At 39.2% G+C, this 26,674-nt stretch overlaps 1 protein-coding gene across 1 annotated transcript in view; it reads left to right on the forward strand.

Moving 5' to 3' along the window:
- Window positions 1-26,674, forward strand: part of PDGFC (platelet derived growth factor C) — a 158,394-nt gene that overhangs the window by 89,198 nt on the left and 42,522 nt on the right. Inside the window, exon 3 of the mRNA XM_070948534.1 lies at window positions 26,156-26,336. Coding sequence (XP_070804635.1) covers window positions 26,156-26,336 — 181 coding nt within the window. The remainder of the gene's footprint in view (window positions 1-26,155; window positions 26,337-26,674) is intronic.

The following is a 26,674-nucleotide window of genomic DNA, read 5'->3' on the forward strand; positions in this document are numbered from 1 at the left end:
CTGTGGAACAGGATCTCAAGGAGCTCCTGAAACTCCCAACCATAGATGCTCCAATGGCCAATCTGGCCACAACTAACATCCTTCCTTCTGATTCGGCTGAGGGTTTAAAGACTGAGGACAGAAAGGTGGAGCTATCTGTTCATAAGACTCATCAGGCGGCCGGCTGGGCAATTCGATCGAGTATTCTGCAGACACGACCCTCAATGTGACAAAATTTGCCTTACGGGCCTTAGCATCTAATGTCACCTCCAGGCGTCCTTTATGGCTTAGGCATTGGCAAGCCGACATGAAAACAAAATGGAGGCTGGCATCGGCTCCCTTTAAGGGAGGTAACCTCTTTGGGGAGGATTTGGACCCTATTTTAGTGGAAGGCAAGGACAGAAAGAAAGCTCTTCCTCACGTCTACAGAAGGGCGGATAGAAGGGGTACCCCTTTCTATTGCAGGCAGCCCTTTTGGATCCTTGACACTGGGTTCAACGTCCCAGCCTATCAGAGGGCATACCCCCAGGGCACGGATCGATCGCAGACCGTCCTTTTGAGATCAGGCCAGACAGCCTCAAGCCAGACGTCCCTTTCGGGGAGCCGGAAACTAACCTTACTGTTTGACCAAGTGACTGTCCAGCCAAGTGTCCCATAGGCGGCCGTCTTGGCAGGTTTGCCAGCTGATGGCAGGACGCAACCATCAATGCCTGGGCATTACAAACAGTGAAACTCAGACTCACTCTAGAGTTCTGCTCCGACCCCCCCAAGACAGTTCATCCAATGCTTGGTGTCCAGGGATGCCACCAAAAGATCTCTGATGGAAGCCAAGATCCAACATCTGCTGGCCATACAGGCTATAGAACTGGTACCAGCACAACATCAGGGTTTCAGGTTCTGTTCGATTCTGTTCTTGGTTCAAAAGAAATCAGGTGGAAGCAAAGCCATCTTGGATCTGAAGAAGCTAAACGTACACATAAAGTACAAATGCTTCAAAATGCAATCTCTGCATTCCATCTTGGGTTGCATCAGACAGGGAGATCTCTTAACATCAATAGATCTCAAGGACGCTTACCTCCATGTTCCCATCAGACCATCTCACAGAAGGTTCCTCAGGTTCTTCTACGTGGGGACCCACTTCCAATACAGGGCCCTTCCCTTTGGACTCTCTTCAGCCCCCAGGACCTTCACGAAACTGCTGAGTGTGGTGGCGGCTCACCTACGGGTGAGACCCATCAGAATATAATGTTATCTGGATGACATATTGATCCAGTTGTCATCCCCACAGCAGGCAAGACAGGACCTAGTCCAAATCCTCCAGGAGCACAGGTTTTCTATGAACCTGGAGAAGAGCCACAGGACACCCTCCAACAATCTTCTCCCCTTGAGAGCAAGGATCAACACCCAGACCTGTCAGGTCTTCCTCTCCCAAGACTGTCAATCCAGGATAGGACCACAGTGACGAACCGCATATATGAGGCCACATGGGCTTCCTTTTGCTCCCAGTGCACCAATACAAGGCTAGTTCCTACATCAGCATCCGTTCCACATATATTAGACTTCCTTCAGGAGGGGCTGGATAAAGGACTAGCCACAAACACTTTCCGCAGACAGGTAGCTGCCTTGGCAACTATCCTGACCTGCGATGGAGCAATAACCCTCTCACAACATCTGAGAATACATAGCTTCTTGAAAGGGGCATCCAATTTACAACCTCCACCCATAGACAGATACCCCTCTTGGGATCTGTCACTAGTGTTACAGGCACTCACTTCTCCTCCGTTCGAGCCATTAGGGTCCGCCAGTCTCAAAATACTGACTTTCAAGGTCGCCTTTCTTGTCGCAATAACATCTGCTAGGTGAATTTCTGAACTGGTAGCCCTTTCTGTGCGAAAAGACTTATGCATCTTTCATCCAGACAGAGTTATCCTCTGACTGAATGTCCTCTGACTGACATTAGTGCCCAAAATCAACACCTGGTTTCATAGGGCCCAGGAGGTCATATTACCTGATTTTTGATCAAATCCCAGACATACCAGAGAACGACAATGGCACTCCTTAGATGGAAGCAGGACCCTGTGCAAATACATCAGCAGAACGGCTTCGTTCAGGAAGACTGAATCATTATTCGTATCATTTCAGCCCTGGTCCATGGGTACAAAGGTGACTCCATCCACCATCGGTCAATGGCTCAAGGCGTGTATAGCATTGGCCTATGAGCATCAGGCCAGGCCACAGCTGTATTACGGCGCACTCTATGGCAGCTTGGGCTACCCAAGCTTGTATCCTGGAAATTTGCAGGGCCTTGCCCTCAACCTTCATCAGGAACTACAAGTTGGCCAAGTTTGCCTCGGCTGAGGCAGCATTCGGGAGGAGGGTTCTAACCAGGTTCTTCCAGTCGAGGGGACCCCTCTGTTTCCTGCCCTAGAATTAGCTTGGGTATATCCCATTGCTTGGACTCTCTAAGCAGCGCACAGGAGAAGGAACGTTGGACTTACCTGAACGTTCATTCTATGTGTGCTGCGTGAGAGTCCAACCCCTCCCTGGTTCTGTATGTGTCCAGGGTCCAGGAGCGGATGAATTTCCGTACAGGTTATGCCCTCTCCAGATCCAGGTCTTCATTAAAAAACTGGAGTTCAGCCAGGAGGAAGAGGCATGGCCAAACAAATTCCAACTCAGTCTCTGGCCAATCAGACAAAGTTAACACCCATTGCTTGGACTCTCATGCAGCGCACATAGAACGAACGTTCAGGTAAGTCCAACGTTCTTTCTGATCCTAGTTTGGCCATAAATTGAGGACTACTTGCATTGCATAAACATGATCAGTTGATCAGCTGAATTCAATTGGAATATGTTTCAAATATTTATTTTCTTAAGAATTTTAATTCTAGTCATTATATATTATTCAAATTGTATAATCTACCAAGCAGAAACAATGTTGTAGATACTTTGGTTTAGATATTTATTTTGAATGAAAGCTACTTGACTAAATACTTCACTAAAAGAGTAGTTCATAATAAACTTAAATACAGTCATTATAAATTGGCCTCTGATTTATGGTAGAAACCTCATCATAATCCTTTATCAAGCACCAGAGAATTCAGCTAATAGATTCAGTGTGACTTAGAAATTAGATCACAAATATATTAGATGATTTGACTTTTGCTAGTACTGTTTTTGCTAGTACTGTTGTAGAAACTATTTAAATATGGTGGTTTTAATTGAGTCACAACACTGCAATAGAAGCTGAGGTGGTGCAGCAGTTAGAATTGCAGGATAATTCTGCCTGCTGACAGCAGTTCGATTCTGACCAGCTCAAGGTTAACTCAACCTTCCATCCTTCCAAGGCAGTAAAATTAGGACCTAGATTTTTGGGGGCAATATGCTGACTCTATAAACCATTAGAGATGTAAAGCACTGTGAAGCGGTATATAAGTCCAAGTGATATTGCTATTGCTACTTCTTGATTATTTCTTCTTCATATTGTCCATTTCTTGATTAATGCATATTCCTATCATCCATTTTATCCGTCATCCTAGGCACTCACTCACTCATTCATTTGATTAGGATTCCAGTTGCTTCTGGGATAGTTCACAGCATTAAAAAAAACAAAGTGTATGTCCAGATAAAATAATGCATAAGATGGCGAATCAACACCATGGTCTTTCTCAACATTTAAAGCTGTAATTCTTTATGGTGTTTACTACTGTATATTATATAGCCACATGCAGCTAACTGAGACTAGTCTCAGCAGCCATGTCTAAGCTTGAACCACATGACTGATATTTTTGACATTGTTTATAACATTGTTTACAATATCTCCATACAATTTCTTACATTTACTGTTTCTAAAAGCTATGTATGTAGGCTATGAGAGAAATGCAATAGCAATAGCATTGACTTACATACCACTTCATAGTGCTTTATAGCCCTTTCTAAGTGGTTTACAGAATCAGAATATTGCCCCAACAATATGAGTGCTCATTTTACCAACCTTGGAAGGCTGGTGAGAATCGAATTGCTGGCAGTCAGCATAATTAGCCTGCATTACTGCATTCTAACCACTGCACCACCATAGCTCTTACAGTAGAATTGCTGTATTCTATATAGCTCATTTTATTCATCATAGTTATTATTTGTAATAAAACAAAAAATAAAGGAAACTTTTGGACTTCCGGTTGGCACCGCCGGCATCGCGGACGGTCTTTTTGGACCGCCAGCCCCGCGATTCCGTTGGAACCGTTCTGACAGTGCTAATCAGCTGTCAGATGGCTTAAAAACCTCTTCTTTGGGAGAAGAAGGAGAGGAGAGCCGGTGGGCGAGGGTAGAGCTCCCCAGAAGCCCCTGGAGTAACTCCAGGGGCTTGGAGGGTGAGAGCTCCCCGCTCAGCCCACTGAAGCTCCGGATCCGTGGCGACTCCGTTTAAACGGAGCCAGACGTCGGCAACCGACTCTGCTGTCAAAAAGAAGATCAATTGCTTTCAAAAGCAGACAGAACGGAAGCAGGAGAACAAGCTTTTGCAAGTATGATGCTTAACTCCTGGGATACATTGTTTCTACTTGATTTTGCTGAGTTGGAGGTGGAAATGGCATCTTTGTTGTGGGTATAAAAGTGAAAGTTAGAAATGAAAGTGCTTGTTAACAGATTTGTGCTCAGAGACTGGATTTAAGCTGCTGGGATTTGAGAGCTGGGTGTAGAAAAGACTATCCTGCTTGATAAATTACAAATAAATCTGAGAAAGCTGTTCAAGAGATTTTATGGCTGTGAAAAGAAAAATTCTTTTAAAATAATATGGCTTCCAAGCAAGGAGTTTCTGAAAGTGGTGGAGGCTCTCTAATGGCGTCAGAAATGACACAGAGAACTGATTCACAGAGCCAGGAGGATTTTTTTCAGAGACCTTACAGAATTTATAAAGGAAGCCATGAATAACCAAATTGTAATTATTAATAACCTAACAGCAATCATAGAACAAAAATTTATAGAACCGGTGGAGGATATAAAAGCAATTGAGGATGTTTTTGAAGGAAAGCACAATGACAATGTAGGAGACATTTTGACCAAAACAGAGAAGCCGGAACTGGCTGGTCCTCAAGAATCTTCAAAGTTTCTTCCTGCCCTTTTGGAATTAACTGACAGAACTTTTCAAAAATATAATTTGGAGCAGAAAGAAGAAGAAATTGACCAGCCCTACGAGGTTTCGGAGGATAAAGAAGATTTGGTAGAGGCTTTCACACAATTAATTGAAATGCAACAACTGGACTTTTCTTTGCAAACTGATCGAGTTAATTCTTCGTTCTATGAGCTGACTGATTATATAAGCAAGAAGAGTCGATATGGGGGCCCTAAATCAGAGGAAATGGTTCCAAGAAAGGGACAAGTTTTAAAGATACATCAACCCCCACTTAAAATTCAAAACCTCCTCAAAATAAAAGTAGGAGGGAGGAAGAAAGATTGAAAAAAATACAGAAAGAAAGGAAGAATGGAAGATTAACTTTCTCTGGTCTAACTATTGATGTATTAATGATTAATTATAATGATTTAGTAAATGAATTAAGAGTTCAATTAATGATTAATTAAGGTTTAATTTTTGTTGTATTAAGATTTTTAGAAATATTTGAATTTTGAGAACAAAAGTAGGAGGAAGAGTAGGATTAAGTAAATGAACTAAGAATATCTTACAGATGTATTACGAGATTTTTAGGCTTTGAATGATCTATTAGTGTTTGTTAATGTTTTTAAAACTCTTAGGGCTAAAGAATTATATGTTTTGAGTTTAAAGGGAGGTTGATAAATAATCTATAGAAGGGGAGTTAAGGGGTCTAGGGATTTTTAAGTCTTGCATTAACTTAGCATATTTTAGCGTATGTTTGGTAAAATTTATATCCTATTTTTCTTCTGGGAAGTCAGGGAGGGGGGTGGGAAGGGGGGGTTGAAGGTTTAAATAGATGCAAATGTTTAAATAGATAAGTGAAAATGTTATTTGTTTGAATTTTTAAAAAATAATAAAAACTTTTTGTTCAAAAAAAATAAAATAAAGGAAACTTTCCAACTCTTTTGGAAGGAGAAATTAGCCTTGTCTGAGTTTTAGTTTCTATATCTCGATCTGATGAAGCTTAAGGGAAGCTTAAGCTTAGTATTATTTCAATCTCCTATAATACATACCAATGATAATTAGTTTATGTTCCTTGGAGAATGTGTCAAGGAAGGAATTAAATATGACAATAATTTTACAGCCACAACCCTGTTACTTTAGATAAGATAAAAATTTAGATAAAAAAGCCTTAGTAAGGCCACACTTGGAATACTGCATCCAGTTTTGGTCACCACATTACAAAAAAGATGTTGAGACTTTGGAAAACGTGCACAGAAGAGTAACTAAAACGATTAAAGACTTGGAGACTAAAACATGAAAAATGGTTGCAGGATTTGGATTTGGCAGATCTAGAGAAAAGAAAGACTGGGGGAGCATGATAACAGTATATCAATATTTGAGGGACTGCCACAGAGAAGAGGAGGTCAGCTTATTTTCCAAAGCACCAAAGGGCAAGAAAAGAAACTAATCAAGGAGAGAAGCAACCTGGAATTAAGGAGTAACTTCCTAACAGTGAGGACAATTAGCAGGTGGAACAGCTTGCCTTCAGAAGTTGTGGGTGATTCATTCCTGAAGGTTTAAAGAAGTGACTGGACAGCCACTTGTCTGAAATGAGGTTGGACTAGAAGACCTCCAAGGTACTTTCCATCTCTCTTCTGATTGAAGTGTGCAATTTAAAATGATATTACACAAATATCCCTTTTGGGAGTAAAGTATTGAAGAAAATACTATCTGTACAAGTGTAGAAGGAAATCTTTAATCTTCAACATTCAATCTGGACTTTTGCCTGGAGGCCATGTCTGTTGATGTTGGATTCCTTCGGAAGCATATTTGTGAATCAGGGCATAGAAATACTGTTTGCTTTTATCTCTTTTTTGCAAGATAATTTAATAGGAGAATAATACCGGGTGATTCTGTTTTGGTACCCTCCTTGGGATGCCACAGTCCCTTTAAGATCCATATAAAGATTTATTTTTCCCCCAATGCCTTTGATATCTGTATTAAGCTACTGAGGGTGGTCATGAAGATGTGGTGAGTTGGGGGGTGGACAGGAATGGCTGTGCATATAGTAGTGTTGAATGAATAAATTCAGGTTGAATCCAGATAAAACTTAGGTCTTACGTTTGCCTCTTGTAAATTTTCAGAAAGAAGAAATGCATGCTTTAAACATGTTCCTAGAATCATTATCAATAAGAAATATATGATCTTAGCAATTAGATGTACATATTAACAGCTTTGGATGGCTTATCATCTATATATTTTTCCTTCAGGGGGGTAGAATAACCACTATTGTCCATGCATTAGGAACCTTGTGTTTAGATTATTATACAGGTAATCCTCGATTTATAACCATTTGTTCAGTGACCATGCAGAGTTATGGTGATGCTGAAGTGCCTTATGACCGGTCCCCAAAGTTATAGCTGTTAAAGCACCCCCATGGTCATGTGATCAAAATTTGGGTACTTGGCAGCCCACCTGTATTTATGACTTCAGGTGCATGTTAACCCTCCCAGTCACCTATCGCTGGATGCACAAGGCTTTCTTGCCTTGATTGCTCACAGATGTTTTCTCACAATATCAAGGGAAGATGGCCTTACATGGCCGGCAGCTGCCTCATGAAGGGAGACAGGCAAAGGCAGAGGGCAAGGCAGCTGGAGATGTAGAGTGGCAAGGGTGACTGGGGAGCTGGACTGGGCTAGGGTGGCTGTGACTTCATATAATGAAGGGGTTTGCACTGCACTGCAGCCCCGGGGCTCTTGCAGTCCCAGAGATGCAGCACACCAAAAAGCCTCTTTGCATTGTATTGCTAGGATGGACTGAGGTTCCAGAGATATCCACAGCTTTATGGTGTCCTGAAACTCAGGGGCTTCTTTCACTCCCAGAGCCACAGTATGCAAATAAGCCTCTGAGCCACAGTGTGGAAAAAAGACCTAGAGCTGCATGATTCAAGGACTGCATGCCACACTTGAAGACATAGTGCAGCACAACCAAAAGGGCAGAGATTGGGGAAGAATGGAGAGAATACAATCCCTTACCTTATTGAGGCTCAGGACTGGGAGGAACCAAGCCTGGAATGTTTGGAATTGATGTGGATACTTGCTTAACAATCTGCAATTCTCAGTTAATGGTAGCAAGGGGGAGTGACAGGATTGCTGTTGCTCAGTAATATAGTCAAGTAACGTTGCACTTTATGACAACATCATTTAGCAATGGATTCTATTCCCAATTGTGGTTGTAAGTCATTACAACCTATAATGAATTCTATGCGAGATTTCCTTTATATTTTATCTGGAAAATCCTGCTGTAATGAGTTATATGTATTGGCAGGTTTGCTGACTGGAGTATCTGATCATATAATCATCACACTTGTACTGCAGTAACTGCACTGGTTATCAGCTAGCTCCTGGGCCAGATTCTTAGTTTTCAAATTGGAACATATGGTTCTAAAAACCTTGCAACCAGTATATCTATTAAAAACCTGCTAGAAATCTACTTTATCATTAAAAAGATCCACAGAGGATCCAATGCACTGACCAGATTGATTGTTGATTGTCATCTTGGCATCTATTGACAAGCAAGCCTTATAAGTAGATTTTGATTTTTAACAGTCTCCTCTAATACCCAAGGATACTGATTCACCTTTAACTGTACTATAAAGGAAAAAAAGTGTAGAGAAATTTTTATTTTAAATTATATATTTCCTTCATTTTGATGAAGATGTTTTATATCAACTCTGCTAACTGTCAGATCCCTAAAAGTGATACTGCCATTCAAGTGAAGGAAGGGGGGACTTGGATTCGATTTACTAGCATGGCCTGTGTCATCAGATATTTTACAACCTATATCCTGGCGCCAAGGAAGCCTGAGATTCCCTTTACCTGCAGGAATTTATATGATAGCCTTGTGGGTTGTCTCACTTTAAAAGGAAGTGGTGGGAATGCATGTTTGTTCGGGTTCTCAAAGGAAATAGTAAAGAAAACATCTTCACACTTGTGTATTGGCTGAAATCTGCATTCTGACCTAAAGGGAGGGGTCTCTACCACTTTAATCCTACTGCTTTGCCTAAGGGCATTCAGATTGTGCTTTAGCTGGATGGTTTTCACTTCTGCTTAATAAAAGAATCCTTTTGAACAACTACGTTTCAAGAGTTCGTACTTTCTTAAGTTGGAAGGAGAGGCGATCCTTACAGAAAGCACAATCTGCAAAACGGTCAACCCAGAGAAGCAATCTTTGCTCTACTGAGGGGACCTTACAAACCATGTCTGAACAAAGTAGAGAGCTGGGAGAAACCGATTGCTGGGGAGAGACAGCAACCGCCACCCAGTCGGATGCCTGTCTCGTGCAACCCATCGGAGAGGATGAGGTAACCCTGGAGAATCCTGAAAAGCCCCGCTGGTCAATTGGCATTGGGAAGAAAGATGGCTGGGATGAGAGAACCAGAGGAGTCACCCTCAACCGTGGCAACCGAAAACCGGGGTGGAAACTGGAACTAGAAGCCCTTACTGACCAGGGGGGGCTGATCGAAGCACCCCTGAGGGAGGACTATCTGAAGAGGCATATAACCCAATTGGTGATGGAGACTTTGGAAAATCTTAACATCCGAAGGGAGCCAGGACAACAACCAAAGATCACTGAAAGGGCAGCAGTCATGGATGATGCCAGGGGAGGCACACCCCTCCTGGAGGCCACCTATCAAGCAGATGGTGCAGCAGCTGCGGGAGAAGACCCAGCAAACCCTCCCCCCCCAGGCAGCACGCACACCGGCGTCCATTCCCAACCAACCCCGGGCTCCTCAGCTGGAAAGAGAAACTCCCCCTCTTGGGGTGAAGTTTGATGGGAATCCGCAACAATTAGGATTCTTTGTGGCACATGTGCTCACCTACATGCAAGAGTATGGGCGTGATTTCCAAACCCAAGGCTCCCGAGTGCGAGTTGTGACCCTAGCCCTAGAGGGTGCCGCAGCCAGATGGATGGTGACCCTACATAATGCCAACGCACCAGAACTGCGGAATTTCGACCATTTCATGATGGCCCTGCGATGTCGGTTCGAGGACCCACTGGCAGATCGCAAAGCACGTGACCGCATTAAGGTGGTGAGGCAGGGGTGACGGCCAGTAGCAGAGTATACTGAAGAATTCCGGGACCTCGCGTGTCGTGTGCACTGGCCGGAAGATATTTTGATGAGCTGTTTCAAGGACGGACTGAGTGATGATCTATACAATGCCTGCGTGGCCCGAGGGGCACCGAATGACCTACATGAATGGTATGTCACCGCCGAAGAAGCTGAGATCGATATGGCCAGAAACCAGTATCGAGCGGGGCGAGCATGGAAGAAATCCTCACCCCAATGGAAGCAAGAGCCCCACAAACCACAAACCGCATTCTCCCCGAGATCTTCAGCCTGTTTCAAGTGTGGAAAAGAAGGGCACCGAGCTGCAGAGTGTCGTTCGCAAACACCCGCCCGGAACCACTCACCGGGGGAGAGTCCTGGAAAACCGGGTCAGCGTGGGAAGGAGACTGCCCTGAGGAGCAGGGAGACCATAGAAGTCCCATCCCCTCCCCTCTTTGGGGAAGAAACCCTGGCATCTGAACAGGAGGAATCACACTCGTTCGGAAGCGATCCAGATGATGAGCCACTGGTAAGCAAACCAATTAAACCGGTTACCCTCCCCTTAAGACTATTTATCCCAAACCAGGATAGGGAGATAAGTATCCCCACCCTAGTGGATTCGGGGTGCACCCGTTGTTTGATCAGCCCAATCTTAGTAGGGAAGCTAGGGATTAACGTAAGAAAGCTGAAAACCCCCATTGCTTTCTGCCAACTAGATGGGTCAATAGCAGGAGGGGAGCCAGCTTCTCTGGCCACTGTGCCTCTACATATAGGCATTGGAAGCCACGAGGAAAGGCTTACCTTTATAGTGGCACCTGGCATGGAATGGCCATTGGTTCTGGGCCTTGCGTGGCTAAAAAGATGGAACCCACAAATCAATTGGAAACAAGGCATCATAAAATTTCAGAGGAAGGTGACTTTTGCTGAGTATCCACATAAAGGACTTGAGGGGGCAGAGAATCGAGAAACAGCCATGCCTGGTCATGCCACACCAACTGAGGGCATACCCATAGAATACAAGGATTTAGCTGAGGTTTTTAGCGAAAAAGCCTCAGATGAGCTCCCCCCCCCACCGTGCCACTGACTGTGCAATAGAACTCTTACCTGGCGTGAAACTCCCTAAACCCAAGATGTACAGCATGTCACCGAGGGAGTTGGAAGAGCTGAGAACATTCATTGAGAAAAACCTAGCAAGGGGTTTCATCGAGCCAGCCCGACCAAAAATTGCAGCCCCAGTGTTGTTTAGAGAGAAAAAAGATGGTTCAAAACGCTTATGTGTTGACTATCGAAACCTTAATACTATCAGTGTGCAGAATGTGTATCCTCTCCCCCTTATGAAAGATATGTTAGCACACCTCGCTAAAGGGAAAAATTTTTCAAAGCTGGACTTAAGGGAGGCTTACTACCGTGTCAGAATTAAGGAAGGGGATGAGTGGAAAACGGCATTTAACACCCCCCTCGGCTGCTACCAATTCAAGGTGCTCCCCTTTGGGTTACAAGGAGCCCCTGCAGTGTTTATGCAGTTAATAAATGAAGTGCTGCATCAGCATTTATATAAGGGGGTTCTGGTCTATTTGGACGACATTTTAATCTATACCGAGACCAAAGCAGAACATGTAAAACTAGTCAGGGCAGTTTTAAACAAACTCTGCGCTGCCAAACTTTATGCCAAACTTTCCAAATGTGAATTCCATCAAGAGAAGATTGACTATTTGGGATACCGCATTTCACACCAGGGGGTTGAGATGGATCCTCTAAAAGTGCAGGCTGTACTTGATTGGAAACCACCACCCACACATAAACAGTTACAGAGCTTCCTGGGGTTTGCCAACTTTTACCGCCAGTTTATCCCTGCGTTCGCTCAGATTGCCCTCCCCATCACCAAGCTCTTAAAAACAAAGGGGGAGGACAACCCTAAACCAAAGCAACCATTGAACTGGACTATGGAATGCCAGGCGGCATTTGAAAAACTTAAACGGCTGTTCTCGGCAGAACCAATTCTACAACACCTGGACACAGAGAAACCATTTGTCATACAAGCAGATGCCAGCAATGTGGCAACAGGAGCGGTCCTGCTTCAGAAGAATGAGCAAGACCAACTACAACCCAACTTACACATCCAAAAAGTTGAATGAGACTGAGCAAAGGTGGGCTATTTGGGAGAAAGAGGCGTATGCAGTTCGTTGGGCATTGTTAACCTGGCGGCACTTCCTAGAAGGCAGTAAGGCCCCTTTTGAAGTCTGGACTGATCATAAAAATCTAGAAGCCCTTAAGACCCCAAGGAAACTCTCCCCAAAACAAGTACGATGGGCTCAGTACTTTAAACGGTTTGATTTTACTCTAAAATACCTCCCAGGGGGGAAAAACTTTCTGGCGGATGCGCTATCCAGAAAACCGCAATACATTCGTGCAAGGTCAGACGTAATCAAACCTATAGTACAAAACAGTCAACTAGCCGCTAAAGTAGTCACCAGATCCCAGGAAAAACAAGAAACAGTGACAGACAATGACATCACCCAAAATTTTAAACAAGCATTGGCCACTGATGAATGGTTTTTGAACAACAAATCCAGCTGTCTGATGAAAGAAGACTTGGCTTGGGTGGGGGGGGGAAGTTGTATGTCCCTGCAAGCCAAAGACTATGCTTAATGGTACAGTGCCATGACTCCAAATTAGCTGGACATTTTGAGTTTGTGAAAACTTTACACCTGATTAAAAGACAATTTTGGTGGCCATCACTAAAAAAGGACATAGAAAGCTATGTAGCTAGTTGCCCCATTTGTGCAGCAGCAAAAAGACGCCAGGGGAAATCCCCAGGTCTATTGCAGAAGGTAGCTGAACCTTCAGTGCCTTGGAGAGAGATTGCTATGGATTTCATTGTGAAATTGCCAAACAGTGAGGGAAATACTGTTATTTGGGTTGTGACAGACCTATCTTCAAAACAGGCACATTTTATACCTTGCAAAAAGATTCCAACTGCTAAAGGTTTAGCCAAATTATTCCTAATACACATTTATCGACTTCATGGTGCTCCACAAAGGATCATCTCTGACAGAGGGGCTCAATTCACCTCCAACTTTTGGAGGGCATTTTTGGGCTTACTTGGTACTGGCCAGGGGTTGAGCACATCTTTTCATCCTTGTACTAATGGTAATTCTGAAATTTTGAACTCGGTACTAGAACAATATTTAAGATGTTTTATTAATTTTCAACAGGATAACTGGACCGAACTTTTGCCTTTTGCTGAAGTTGCGTTTAATAATGCTGTACATTCAAGCACTGGTTTTACCCCCTTTAGAGTAGCAACAGGCCAGGATTTCAGTCCCATGCCTGAACTACCCACAGAAGAACCCACCATCCCCTCACTTAAGGAGTGGATGGATAATTTGCAAAACATGTGGCCAGTGGTTAGATTAGCCTTACAGGAAGCTAGAGAAGCTTTTAAGATTCAAGCTGACAAGAAAAGGATGGAACCCAAACCTTTTCATATTGGAGACAGAGTATACTTATCTACAAAATTTTTGAAATCATTACAACCATCAAAGAAACTAGGGCCAAAGTTCATTGGACCTTTCCCCATCACTAGAATCATCAATCCAGTAGCAGTTGAACTACTTCTTCCAAAGACACTCAGGCAGATCCACCCAGTATTCCATATCAGTTTACTCAAACGAGAAGTAATCTCATCCCTCAGGCCACCTGCATCTATACCACCTGTTCCCATCATGATTGAAGGTGAACAACACTTTGAAATCAAGGAAATCCTTGATTCTAGGATCCACAGAGGGAAAGTCCAATACTTAGTTGCTTGGAAACATTTACCATCAGCACACAATGAATGGGTCGCTAAACACCACGTTAGGGCTCCAATCTTACTGAGAAAATTTCACTCCCAATACCCTAACAAACCTTGTTGATCTACTATCATGAAATCTTGAAATCTTGTGTATATTTGTTTTTTTTTTTTTTTTACAGGTGGACCCTTTTGTTTTCTAAGGAGGGTAGCATGTCAGATCCCTAAAAGTGATACTGCCATTCAAGTGAAGGAAGGGGGGACTTGGATTCGATTTACTAGCATGGCCTGTGTCATCAGATATTTTACAACCTATATCCTGGCGCCAAGGAAGCCTGAGATTCCCTTTACCTGCAGGAATTTATATGATAGCCTTGTGGGTTGTCTCACTTTAAAGGGTAGTGGTGGGAATGCATGTTTGTTCGGGTTCTCAAAGGAAATAGTAAAGAAAACATCTTCACACTTGTGTATTGGCTGAAATCTGCATTCTGACCTAAAGGGAGGGGTCTCTACCACTTTAATCCTACTGCTTTGCCTAAGGGCATTCAGATTGTGCTTTAGCTGGATGGTTTTCACTTCTGCTTAATAAAAGAATCCTTTTGAACAACTACGTTTCAAGAGTTCGTACTTTCTTAAATTGGAAGGAGAGGCGATCCTTACACTAACATACTTTTTAATTAAACAGATTTTAAAACAGTATAAAATATTTTAGGGGAGCAACATTTTTAACAAATACTTTTTTCCTATACTGATCCACTTCTTTTTTCAATGATTGTTTATTAACATTGAAATCTGAAGTAAAATGAATGTTGATAGTACTTTCTTCCTCTAATTGTTTCACATTCTTCTAAAATTCAGGTTTTCATTAATATATAAGAAAAAATACATTGACAAATGGAATAAATGAATGTAATCGGACATGGATACAGCACAAGAGGATTGCCCAAAATGAGTCCTTTAATGTAGTCTACTGGAAAACATACTGTGAAAAACATATTGCTGGATGATTCCATGTTACAAAATTGTGTGATGGTGCTGTGAAGGATGAGCATCAGACAGATGAATGACACTTCTTTCTCCCTGTTCCAGTTCAGGGAGACAATATACAAGAATTAAGGACATTATTTCAGACTGAGTCCAGAATTTTTTTTTCTTTTTGATGCTGCTTCAAAGGCTATTTTGTAATAATCATTTTTGTAAAGTTTTGTAACAAATCAAAGTTGGATCACTGGTCTAGTGAATGACATCCTTATCCATGGAAACAGTTTGTAATCTTCGAGGAATGGAAATTTCTATTTTATTATTTTTTAAACTTAAAATTATAATTAAACATCACTTTAGATTAGTTTGATCAGTTTCCTGAAACAAAATATAAAATCAAACATTGCAAACATATAAATAAACACAACTTTTTCTGTAGACTTGAATATTTGACTTCTATGTTTCTTTTTCCCAAACATGATTTGAATTCAATAATTAGAACTTACATTGTTACCTTTGGGGGGTATTTTTATAATCTAAATAAAGTATCTGAACATTTGGAGAGCAGTTTTTTGTTTACTGGAAATCTTATTGATATCTAATATATACACTAAATGTTGTGGGTAAACTTGGAATTATTTTGGAATTGCTTTTCTATTATGAATATGAAGATACAAGCAACTTTTCAAGTACATTTTTCAACTAACACTCAAGCAGCATGTCTGTTTTAATGTGGTTTTGCTATAAATGGTTTGTAGTATACAAATATAGGAGAATTCTATAGAGTAGTTACAGATACAGATTAACATTGTAATATTGTGATTATTGAGTAATATTGCTGGAAACAAAAGTCAGAATACAGGTGAAAACTCCAATCATCAGAATGTATTCTAAAAAATTTCTGTTGCTGAATTTGAGAAATAATGTAGATATGGATTGACAAGTTTTTCATTTGTTCTGTACTTGCCAAAGAAATCAAACTCATTAAAAAGTCTTCACTTGACTGATCAATGGAACTGGATTCAGAGGAAGCTCAGTCACAATTGCTAGAGTCAGTACTCTAGGGAAGATAGAGAATTACCGTACTTTTCGAAACATAAGACACACTTTTCTCCCCCCTAAAAGAGGGTGGAAATGTTGGTGCGTCTTATACACCAAATACAGCCATTTTTGGCCTCCAGAAACCCCACTCTGCGCATCCTGTTTTAATTTATTTATTTATTTTATATATTTAATATAATTTGTATGCCACCCTATCTCCGTAGGATTCAGGCTGGCTCACAACAAATAAAAACAAACCCAATAAAACATAAAATACATAAATATGCATACATAAAATACATAAATGTATAAATATATAATTTAAACATATATTAAAACCCATTAAAATAATCAAAAAAACCCTCAGTCCAGGCTGGGCGATGTGAACAGCCATGTTTTTAATATGCAGTGGAAGGTGCAAACGTCAGGAGCCAACCGAAGCCCCAGGGAGAGTTGATTCCAAAGAGTGGGCCCGCCCACAGAGAAAGCTGTACCCCTGGGGGCTGCCGGCCGACATTGTCTAGCTGACAGCACCTGGAGAAGGCCTTCCCTGTGAGAACGCACCGGGCGATGGGAAGCCGTTGCTGGCTGCAGATGGTCCGACAAGTATCCTGGGCCTAAGCCATGTAGGGCTTTATAGGTCATCACCAGCACCTTGAATCTCACCCGGAGGGCAACTGGTAACCAATGCAAGCCGCGCAGGAGAGGTATAACATGGGAGTATCAGGACCCTCCCATCACAACCCGCCCTGGACCCGCATTCTGCACCAGCTGAAGTCTCCAAGTGGTCCTCAAGGGCATCCCCAGGTAGAGAGCATTACAGTAGTCAAGACGGGAGGCCCGTTTTTTGCAAAAATGGGATGTGCAGAGGGTTTGGGAGGCCTGCAGAGTGCTCCTGGGGGCTGTGGACGGCAAAAACGTGATGCATGGGGGGGGGTTGGGAGGTCAAAAACAGGCTTAGTTTTTTTTTTTTTTTAATTTGATTTTATATGCCGCCCTTCTCCGAAGACTCAGGGCGGCTTACAATGTGCTAAGCAATAGCCTTCATCCTTTTGTATATTTATACAAAGTCAGCTTATTGCCCCCACAATCTGGGTCCTCAATTTATCTACCTTAGAAAGGATGGAAGGCTGAGTCAACCTTGAGCCTTGGCGAGATTCGAACCCTGCAGTAATTGCAGGCAGCTGGTCTTAATAACCAGCTTAATAACAGGGTGCCTTAAACTCCTGTACTACCAAGGCTGGTTTTTCATGAAACCAGACCCATTTTTTACAAAAATGGCGTTTTTGCCCCCCTCAGTCCCCAGAAGCACTCTTCAGGCTGCCCAAACCCTCTGCATGTCCCATTTTTGCAAAAAACAGACCTGTTTTTGGTCTCCCAAACCCCCATGCATCATGTTTTTGCCCTCCACAGCCCCCAGGAGCACTCTGCAGCCTCCCAAACCCTCTGCACATCCAGTTTTTGCGAAAAACAGGACACACAAAGGGATTGGGAGGCCTGCAGAGTGTTCCTGGGGGCTGGGGAGAGCAAAAACTTTTTTTTCTTGTTTACCTCTTCAAAATCTTGGTGCGTCTTATACTCTGGTGCATCTTATAGTCCGAAAAATACAGTAGATTACTGAGGTATATTTAGGAAGTAAAAAAAGGAAACTTTATTTTATCATGTTATGAATACTGGGTTCTGTAGTGCAATGTAATTCATGACTTTTACAATTCTCTAACATGTGCTTCATCGCATGTGTCTTAGATCTTTTGGATGGTTGGATGCATGACTATCTGGAACTTGGAAGTGATCAGTGCCTATTTAGAAGGAGGAAGATTTCTGTCAGGTGTTGCCAAATTCTGTCAATTTTTGTCAACTGAAAGCCAATTTGATCTAGTGATTAAATCTCAAGGCTAAAAACCAGGAGACTGTGATTTCTTGTACTACCTTAGCATGGAAGTTGAATGGGTGACTTTGGGCCAGTCACTCATTCTCTCTCAGTCCAATTCATCTCACAGGAAAATAGGGGAAAATAGGAGGAGAAGGAATATTAGGTATGTTTGCTACTTTGAGTTACTTATAAAAGTTACAAAGGTGGGATTTTAAAAAATCTTTAAAAACTCCCTTTAAGGAGATAACATATTCATTTTAAAGAGAAATTTTCTTGTCCTGAAAACTATCATCATGTCTACAGTCTTTCCCCTTTAAAGAAGAATGTTTAAAAGATGGTGGGCTTCCACTATAGAAAATATGGAGTCCTAGCAATCAGAGTTCAAACCCAAGCAAGAGATAGAAACAGCATTGCTCATTCTGATGGATAACCTTAACTGGTACCCGGCTGGATGGATTGTGCTCTTTTTGGTCCTATTTATTCTTTCTACAGCATTTAATGACACTGACTATAGTATCTCTTCAGATCATTGTGAGGAACTATTTTATTTTGGTGCCGCTCCTTTCGATCTTGGGGAAAAAAAAGAAGAGGTTGGTTCAGTGGTCATGCCCTTGAGCAGAGGTGTCAAACAATTTCATTAAGGGCCACATCAGGGTTGTGTTTGATCTTGGGGGGCTAGGGTGGGTGTGGGCAGGGTGGGCATGGCTAGCTCGACATCACTTATATTGGGGCACCTCTGGTGGCCCAAGCACTCTGCCAGCGAAAATGGACAGCCCAAAACTAGATAGATTTACATGGGGCTTTGAAAACTACTGAGAACTTGAAGTTTGCTATTGGTACAAAAATAGAACTACAATATTTTGGGAACCAAATTCAGCTACTGAATTTGGTTCCCAAGTACATTTATGAACCTGTCCTGAAGGTAGATCTGATCCAATCTTTGGGCTCATTCTGGATGGGAAAAGTTTGTGGTTCTTATATATGGGAGGTAAGAACAGTGGGAAGTTTGTTGTCTTTGCCTGTTTTATCATCAGGTGATCCATTATGGTACCATAGCATTGTAGCAGAGTAGGAAAGAAGAATATTTTTAATATTCTGAATAAACTTGTTAAGAACAGTTCAGTTTACTCCTATGTTCTCCAGCACTAAAAAGTTACTTTAGAAATTGTCAGCTGTTCGCTCTTTTTAAATAAATTAAAAATATCAGAAATGTTTCTGAAACTGCTTTTCTGCTTTGAACAAATATTTCAGAAAAAAACCCTATAAAAGCAAAAATGTTGCTTTTTCTTTGAAGTGCTTATGCAGTCGAAAATTATTTGCTGTTGAATTCATCAAGCAAGTACTATGAAGTGATGAGTTATGATAAACATAATAAATAGACTAAACATTTGGATAGCTGAAGGTTCATTTAGCAAAGGCTTATAAAAAACATGTGAGCTAAGCCTTTCATGTTGAATATATTGGTACATCTAAGCATCTCAACAGAATCTTAAATTAGAAAGCTGTATTTTTCTTTTTACTTGTTAACTATAGATAGGGGCTACCTATTTATACAACTTCTCCAGGTTGTGGCATCTTTACAGTCACCAAAACATGACCTTCAGAATTCCTATTACGTCTTTTTTCTTAACATTGTGAACAGCCACAGCTGAAGGCAATATGCTTTTCAGAAAAAGGATGACGGAACTAGTATATGTTTGGGGTTTAGTTAAGTATGTGGTGAAGTATTTGTGGCTGCTAAGTGAGTGAGATGGTTTTACCCCTCTTCCTCTTACAAAAATAAAAATGAAGTTACACCTAAATATCTTTATGTTATGAAGGCAAGTAGGATATATCTTGTTCTCTTTTTACTTTTTAAAAATACTTTTTAAAAGACTGCAAACTATAAAGCATGAATAAAATATTAAATAAGTGATATTGTTATGAGATAGGAAACATTAATTACTTACCACCATAGCAAATGTGGCATTTACATTTTTTCTGAGAGAAGAGACATAGACGATAAAGAAGTAAACGCTAGAATCTCAAAAATCAACATGTAACTTAAAAGTAAACATGGAAAATCCTCTAAACTCTATATTCCCCTCCCAAAAAAGAAAGACATTTTTAGATGCAAAGATTTACCTACTTCAACTGAAAAGAACATATATTCTTGTAAAAGTTTCCAGAAATATAATCCATTCATTAAATACATTATCCTGATCTGAAGGAAAATGAAATAAATCCAAAACACAAGATGTGCTAATTAGAGGGAGTTAATATTAAATACTCCCCATTTAATCACATAATTTATATATTTATGAAGCAGTACTTCGACTATTTTAACTGTGTCACTTTTAAATATAAATAGCTGACGTAAAACACTGCATTGATATATTAAAATGTCTGAAAATGATTTTTTGCAGAAAAATTCAGCAATATATTGATTGTAGTAAGGGAATAGACATAAAAAATACCCAACACCAGATTAGTTAATAATACCATATTGTTAATTACAATTTTGTGTTGATGTTTTATGTCTGCGAGATCACCCTGTTGCACCCAGAGCATAATACATTTAATAATTGGTTATTAAATAATAATAATTGGTATCAGGAAATTTTAAGCTAAAATAAAATTTCAGAAAGTTTGTGAACTTTTTTCAGTATTAATGATATATTTTCCAAATAATTTTAAATAATCTAAAATAATATGATAAATACTTGATTTTCTATTCTATCTGTATAAACATATGTATGTATAAATCTGTGTGTGTGTGTGTGTGTGTGTGTGTGTGTGTGTGTGCACATGCACATTAAATTGTAATGGGCTTACGGTAAAATAGGTTTCCAGTGGGCTTGCAGTCTAAGTAAGACATTTATACTTAGTAAGGTTTAGCAATATTATCATCATTATTGGTTCTTTAAACATGAAGCACATAGATTTATAAGAAAATATATTTACTACTTGTAGGGATTTGGGGAGTGTAGTGAAGGCCATCACAGATATAAATTTGAATATTGAACATTGAATAAAACTGAAATATTCTTGTAACTTTCATACTACTAATAAAAATTTATTTCCTAATGTGATCTGCACCTGTAGAAACATTTTTTAGAAAAAAAATAGTCCTTATAGATTTACAGAAAATTAAAAATTAATTAGATAAAAACATTAAAAAATAATATTAAAAATAATTCTAATTGTTTTATATTTCTTTTAATATATTTTCAAAAATAATGATAATTATATTTAATTATTAGAATTAACACCTACTAGAAACAATTAAAAACCATCAATTGCTGTCTATTATTCAGACAATTGTATTCCTGTATCCATGATGTCACCTAAAACATGGAAACATTCCAAATGTTACAGAATCTTAGCTTTTTAATATCTCTCATTTAAGTTTCAGTCAACATGTGTATAAGAATTGATATATTGGCTTACTTCTAATTGAACATTATTCATCAAATAGCTAACATTCTGTTTCTACTGAATCTTTGTGTTTCCAATAATAAATATTGTGATGGAACTGTTACTATGGTATGTGCTATTTTTGTACTTGTTCAATACAATTATTTTTCCCCTTTAATTTTTTAAATAGATAATATCTTCTTAAAAACTCAGGGTATCTTCTAATAATATGGGAAAAATACCAGTCTGATATCAGATCTCACATGGCTTAATCAGATAGATTAAGGTGGAGATTAAAGAAATCCAGTTCCTTCTTTTCCCTCATCAAATAACATGATCTGAGCATTTAGTTCACTTACAGTTTTCAATTTGGACTCCAAGATGCCTAGAAAGCATTTAGAACAGCCCAGTACCTGGTACTTGGGATAGTATAATTCTATGTCAGGATTTCTCCACTCTCAAGATCCTATTGCTTTTCATCTATTAGTATATAACGATCATTAAGTTTATTTCTGTATTTATTCTCTCATCACTTCTTTGAAACAGGCAGTAATATAGATGTAAAAAAGCTACAGCTCTATAAGAAAGTTCCAGAATAAATTCCTTGCCCTGAAGCTTCTGTTATAGCTTCAAGCGTATGATTATTCCATGTGACTAGAATTGGAATAAAAAAAATCTGTTAATTTTTTTTTTAATTTGATTTATATGCCTCCCTTCTCCGGAGACTCAGGGCGGCTTACAATGCGTTAAGCAATAGCCTTCATACTTTTGTATATTTATACAAAGTCAGCTTATTGCCCCCACAAACTGGGTCCTCAATTTACCTACCTTAGAAAGGATGGAAGGTTGAGTCAACCTTTGTTGCCATAATCCTTATAACCAAGGCTGTTTAAAATTTTCCAAGTCCTGTATCTCCAAGTTTTATTTAATGTTGTGTCTAGTGTAGTTTAACTCAGAAAGTATTATACCTACATTGAATTAATAGGGATACTGGGTTTTGGACCCTGAACAACAGTTTTTATGGCTAGATTTCATATGAAGTATGTAGCTAGAACTCAGTGTAAAGGGCACTTGTACTGTGTCCAATTCTGTATGCAATAGCTACCATTGATAAAAGTAAATTTATGGCCAAGTTCATCTCCTCTTAAAATTAAATGAAACATCTACTTGAAAACATTAAGAGAAAATAATTCCAGTAATTCTATTAGGCAGTTAACAGTATATTTAGAAGTCATAAGAAAAAAATAACAGTTGGAAAGTTGCCACTGTGACTTCCTCAGGACATGCTTTCATTACTCTTATTTAAAGTAGCTGAGTTATTTTACATTCTGGAAGCCAAACTTACTGCAATATACCCACCCACTATTTTTGAGTTTTATTATACCAACAGGCATAATTGTGTCTACAAAAACAGGCTTGTTTTTGGAAAGCATAAAAGAAAATAAGTAATCTTCAAGTCCCCAAGGATGTCTGAGAAGAGATGTGGTCATTATAAACTGCTTTAAGTATCAAGTGTGCTCTGTATCATATTGCTGAGAGAAACCTACATTTCATTGGACAATAAAAGCAGGCTTAGTAAAGCCCTTAAATACTGATTTGGACAGTGCAATACAATACCTGTGATTCTATTACAGGGATTATAATGATCACCTAGAGACATGGGATTCTGGTTGTCAGTGATTGTTTCACTTCATGTGTCAAGTCTTATATCATTTTCAACATTTCAAGAATGTCATTGATGTGTGTGTTTGATCACTACATGTCACTTCAAAAAGAATATGTAGGCAATCAAAACTTTAATTATTGAATATTTTATTAAGTAAAATACACAATATTGCAAACAAAGGATAAAAATAATATGAAAAGGATTTGGACTCAAGAGACTGAGATTAATCAGCAAGGAGTCAGGTTTATGTATTGCTTGGATTTAAACAAATGACTACATTTGGGGATTGATGCAGATAATTTAAAGAAGCATTAGTAATTTCAAATAAATGATTTAATGTTTAACCATAAGCAGCTCCATTAACTTAGTAAATATATCCTATCTATTTTGTTTGTAGATTGAACCATAGCTTGTATCTCAATTCTTGTATCTCAATTCTTGTTTTGTAAATGTGAGTTAACATTTATGGATTAGAACTTTTTCTTTTGCCTTTCATATTAGTAGCATTGCAAATCCATTTTAAGATTAGAATAGATTCTTACTTATTGAAGAATGGAAAACAATATGTTAAAGACGTGGACAATCAAAACTTATGAAGTATTAATAAAATTTCATTGACTACTGATATTTCCTAAAGCAACAGTTGTAAGCTATAAATAAGTTTTTGAATAGAATGGATGACCATCTCCTGGGGCTGGGAGAAAGGGGTTAGTAGATTTCTGCAATGAGTAGTAGAGGCAGTTTATAAGGTCCTTTCCAGATGATGCATTCTGTGATCTTAAGTTCTTGGTACTGCTTTTACTTTATATAGGAGGTGAAACAAAACATGTTATTTCTTGTTTTGTAAATTCTCATGGAGATTACTCTATCAAAGAGGATATTTGTATTTTTATTCCCAGTTCTATTGCAGTAGCAGTGGGAGGTGAGCAGGCAACTGAGCAATGAAAACAAAGACTATAAGAGTTTATGTAATTTGTAACATGAACAATTACAGAAAAGTCAGTGAAAAGTCTCCAAAAAACAACGTTCAGGAAATATATTAAAAGAAAAGTGTATATAAAATAGGTGTACAGAAAATATTGAACAGAAATCCATTAGAATACAATAAAATATAGTACATAAGTCCATTAGAAAATTTTAATTACAAATATGTATGTCGAGAGATAATATTTTTCATGTAATGTATTTTTTTAAAAAATGAATTAATGCCAAACAATACAAAAAGAGCCAAAAACTGTGGGGAAAAAATGTTAGAAAGCATAATTGAGAAAATCATTTACCTGAGATTTTGAGAAAGCAGGAATGGAATGGAATGGAATGGAATGGAATAGAATAGAATAGAATATTTAAATATTTATGTTTTAAATGGCAGAAACGTTAATCAATGCAAATAAAATCAAATGAATTAATTTATTCTAATAATCAGCTACTCCAAATGAATCTAATTTTTATATATGTGGTATATTTTAACTTTATACGTTGAAATTAATTTGATAGGTATATGACAGTGTTGGTGAACCTTTTTGGCACCAAGTGCTAAAATGGGAGCATACGCGCGTGGGGAAATGCCAGAAACCGGAAGAGCAGTTCTCCGGCGCACATTTGTGGGAGCACCGGAAATCTGAAGTGCTTCTGGTTTCCGGTATGTGCATGCACGCCGGTCACCAGGTCTTCCAGTTTCTGGTGTGTGAAGACCAACTGGCATGGTGCATGCACGCGCCAGAAACCAGAAGCTCAGCCTCCCATTCTCTTCTGGTTTCCAACGCTCCTGCATGCGTGAAGACATGTGCGGAACCCGGAAGAGCAACTGCCAATGGCTGGCATGCCTGGAGAGATGGCTCTGCATGCCATTTCTGGCACACGTGCCATAGGTTCGTCATTATGGATATGACAATGCTAACATCCTTTTTCAGTAAGAGTCTACTTTTCAATTCCCTAATGTCAAGTGAATTATTTTGGAATTGAAATGTTGATGCTATTACTATTTCCAATTATTCCCTAGTAATGCTGTCAATGACTGCTTGAAAAACCAACCTTTTTTTCAGAAGCAATGTTTAAATATATCTTATTGAAAAATCCACTTGGAAATTTTTGTTAGAAGACCTAAACCACCTGTCTGGCTAACAGTTAAGGACCTATTTCAGAAAGTAATATGTTTCATACATCTGGGGGGTAGTAAAATTAGAAAGTTATTATGTGACCCCTCTGATATTCTGGCAGGTGCTTGGCCCAGTTTTAGAAATGATTGTGGTATATTTAGTGTGGATTCACAATTGAAAGATATTGAGTCAGTAGTATTATTGTAACCCTTACGCACATAACCAATTCATATTGTGAGAGAATCCCATTTTGAAAATTGCAAATACTTTTTAATTAACTTGTAAATGAGATCATTAATATTTTGGTTTCTTGTCAGATAAGTTCTAAAACATTACTTCAAGAAGAATCTAGATGCTTGAAATTGTGAAATGGCAATATTTTCAGTTAAAACCTGTTTTGATTTCAATTTTTTCTCCAGATGCACCTCAGCTTGCATCTCAAAGACATGTATTTTTGGCGGATTTTTTAAAAATATACAGGCAAAGATCATTGTTAAAGAAAATATGAAAGAAAGAAAATATTTATTGTTTATAACATTTCTGATTAAAGATTTGATTTATTAATATAATTTGTTAATAAATGTATTAATATAATAACAAATTCATTATTAAGAACATTAACCGTAAGTTAAGTATGATACCGAAACTAATTCAACAAAGTATTTTTTACATCTATTCATATTTTGGAAAATGTTCTTAAAATGTTTAACTTTTATGTCAATCTCATTATGTTGAATAAAATGGATAAGTATATATATAATATGGACTATTGCTATTATTTTATTCAGTAGTCATTGGTTGGTAGAAAGATCAGCAGAACATAAAATATGAATGTGCATTTTAATTGAGTACAAAAACCTTGGAATTTATCATTTATAAAAGAATTATGAATTTACCGTACATGGAAAGCAGCAAGAATGAGTACTTTTCAGTGTGGTCATATATGGTTTTTTTTTACTTCCTTTTTCTTTTTAACTGTTTTTGCTTTTGTTCATTTAAAATACTTTACTATTTACTGTATGTACTTATATATTCATGACTTTGCTTTTACTCTGATTCATAAATATTCCCATCTGCATATAACAATGATTAAATGTACATGTATGTGCATATATTTTGCTGTAGGTATGACTTCGTAGAAGTGGAAGAGCCTAGTGATGGCACTGTCTTAGGACGGTGGTGTGGTTCTGCTACTGTTCCAGGAAAACAAATCTCTAAAGGAAACCAGATCAGGATAAGATTTGTTTCTGATGAGTATTTTCCTTCTGAACCTGGATTCTATATTCATTATAATCTTCTCACAACAGTAAGTATCTGATTCTCAAAGCATAATCAGGTTATCTGAGGGACCATCTCTTGCCAGTCACATCTACCCGACTCATCAGAGTGGGGAGACAGGGAATGTTGTGGGTCCATCCCCGAGGGAGATACAGCTGGTGGGACCCAAAAGAAGAGCCTTCTCTGTCCGTGGTGGTTCTCTCTCTCTGGAGCATCATTTCCCCAGAGATTAGAATGGCCCCCACTCTAATACTTTTCCAGAAGGCACTGAAGACCTGGTTCTGCCAGCAGGCCTGGGGAACCCAGAGTGAGATGGAGCCCATTAAATGGCTTGTGTGATCTGCTGTCGCTGGGGCAGGGGGTGGG

This window comes from Pituophis catenifer, unplaced genomic scaffold (genome assembly GCF_029215685.1).
Source record: "Pituophis catenifer annectens isolate HBS135680 unplaced genomic scaffold, rPitCat1.0.hap2 SCAF_8, whole genome shotgun sequence".
Lineage (NCBI taxonomy): Eukaryota > Metazoa > Chordata > Lepidosauria > Squamata > Colubridae > Pituophis > Pituophis catenifer.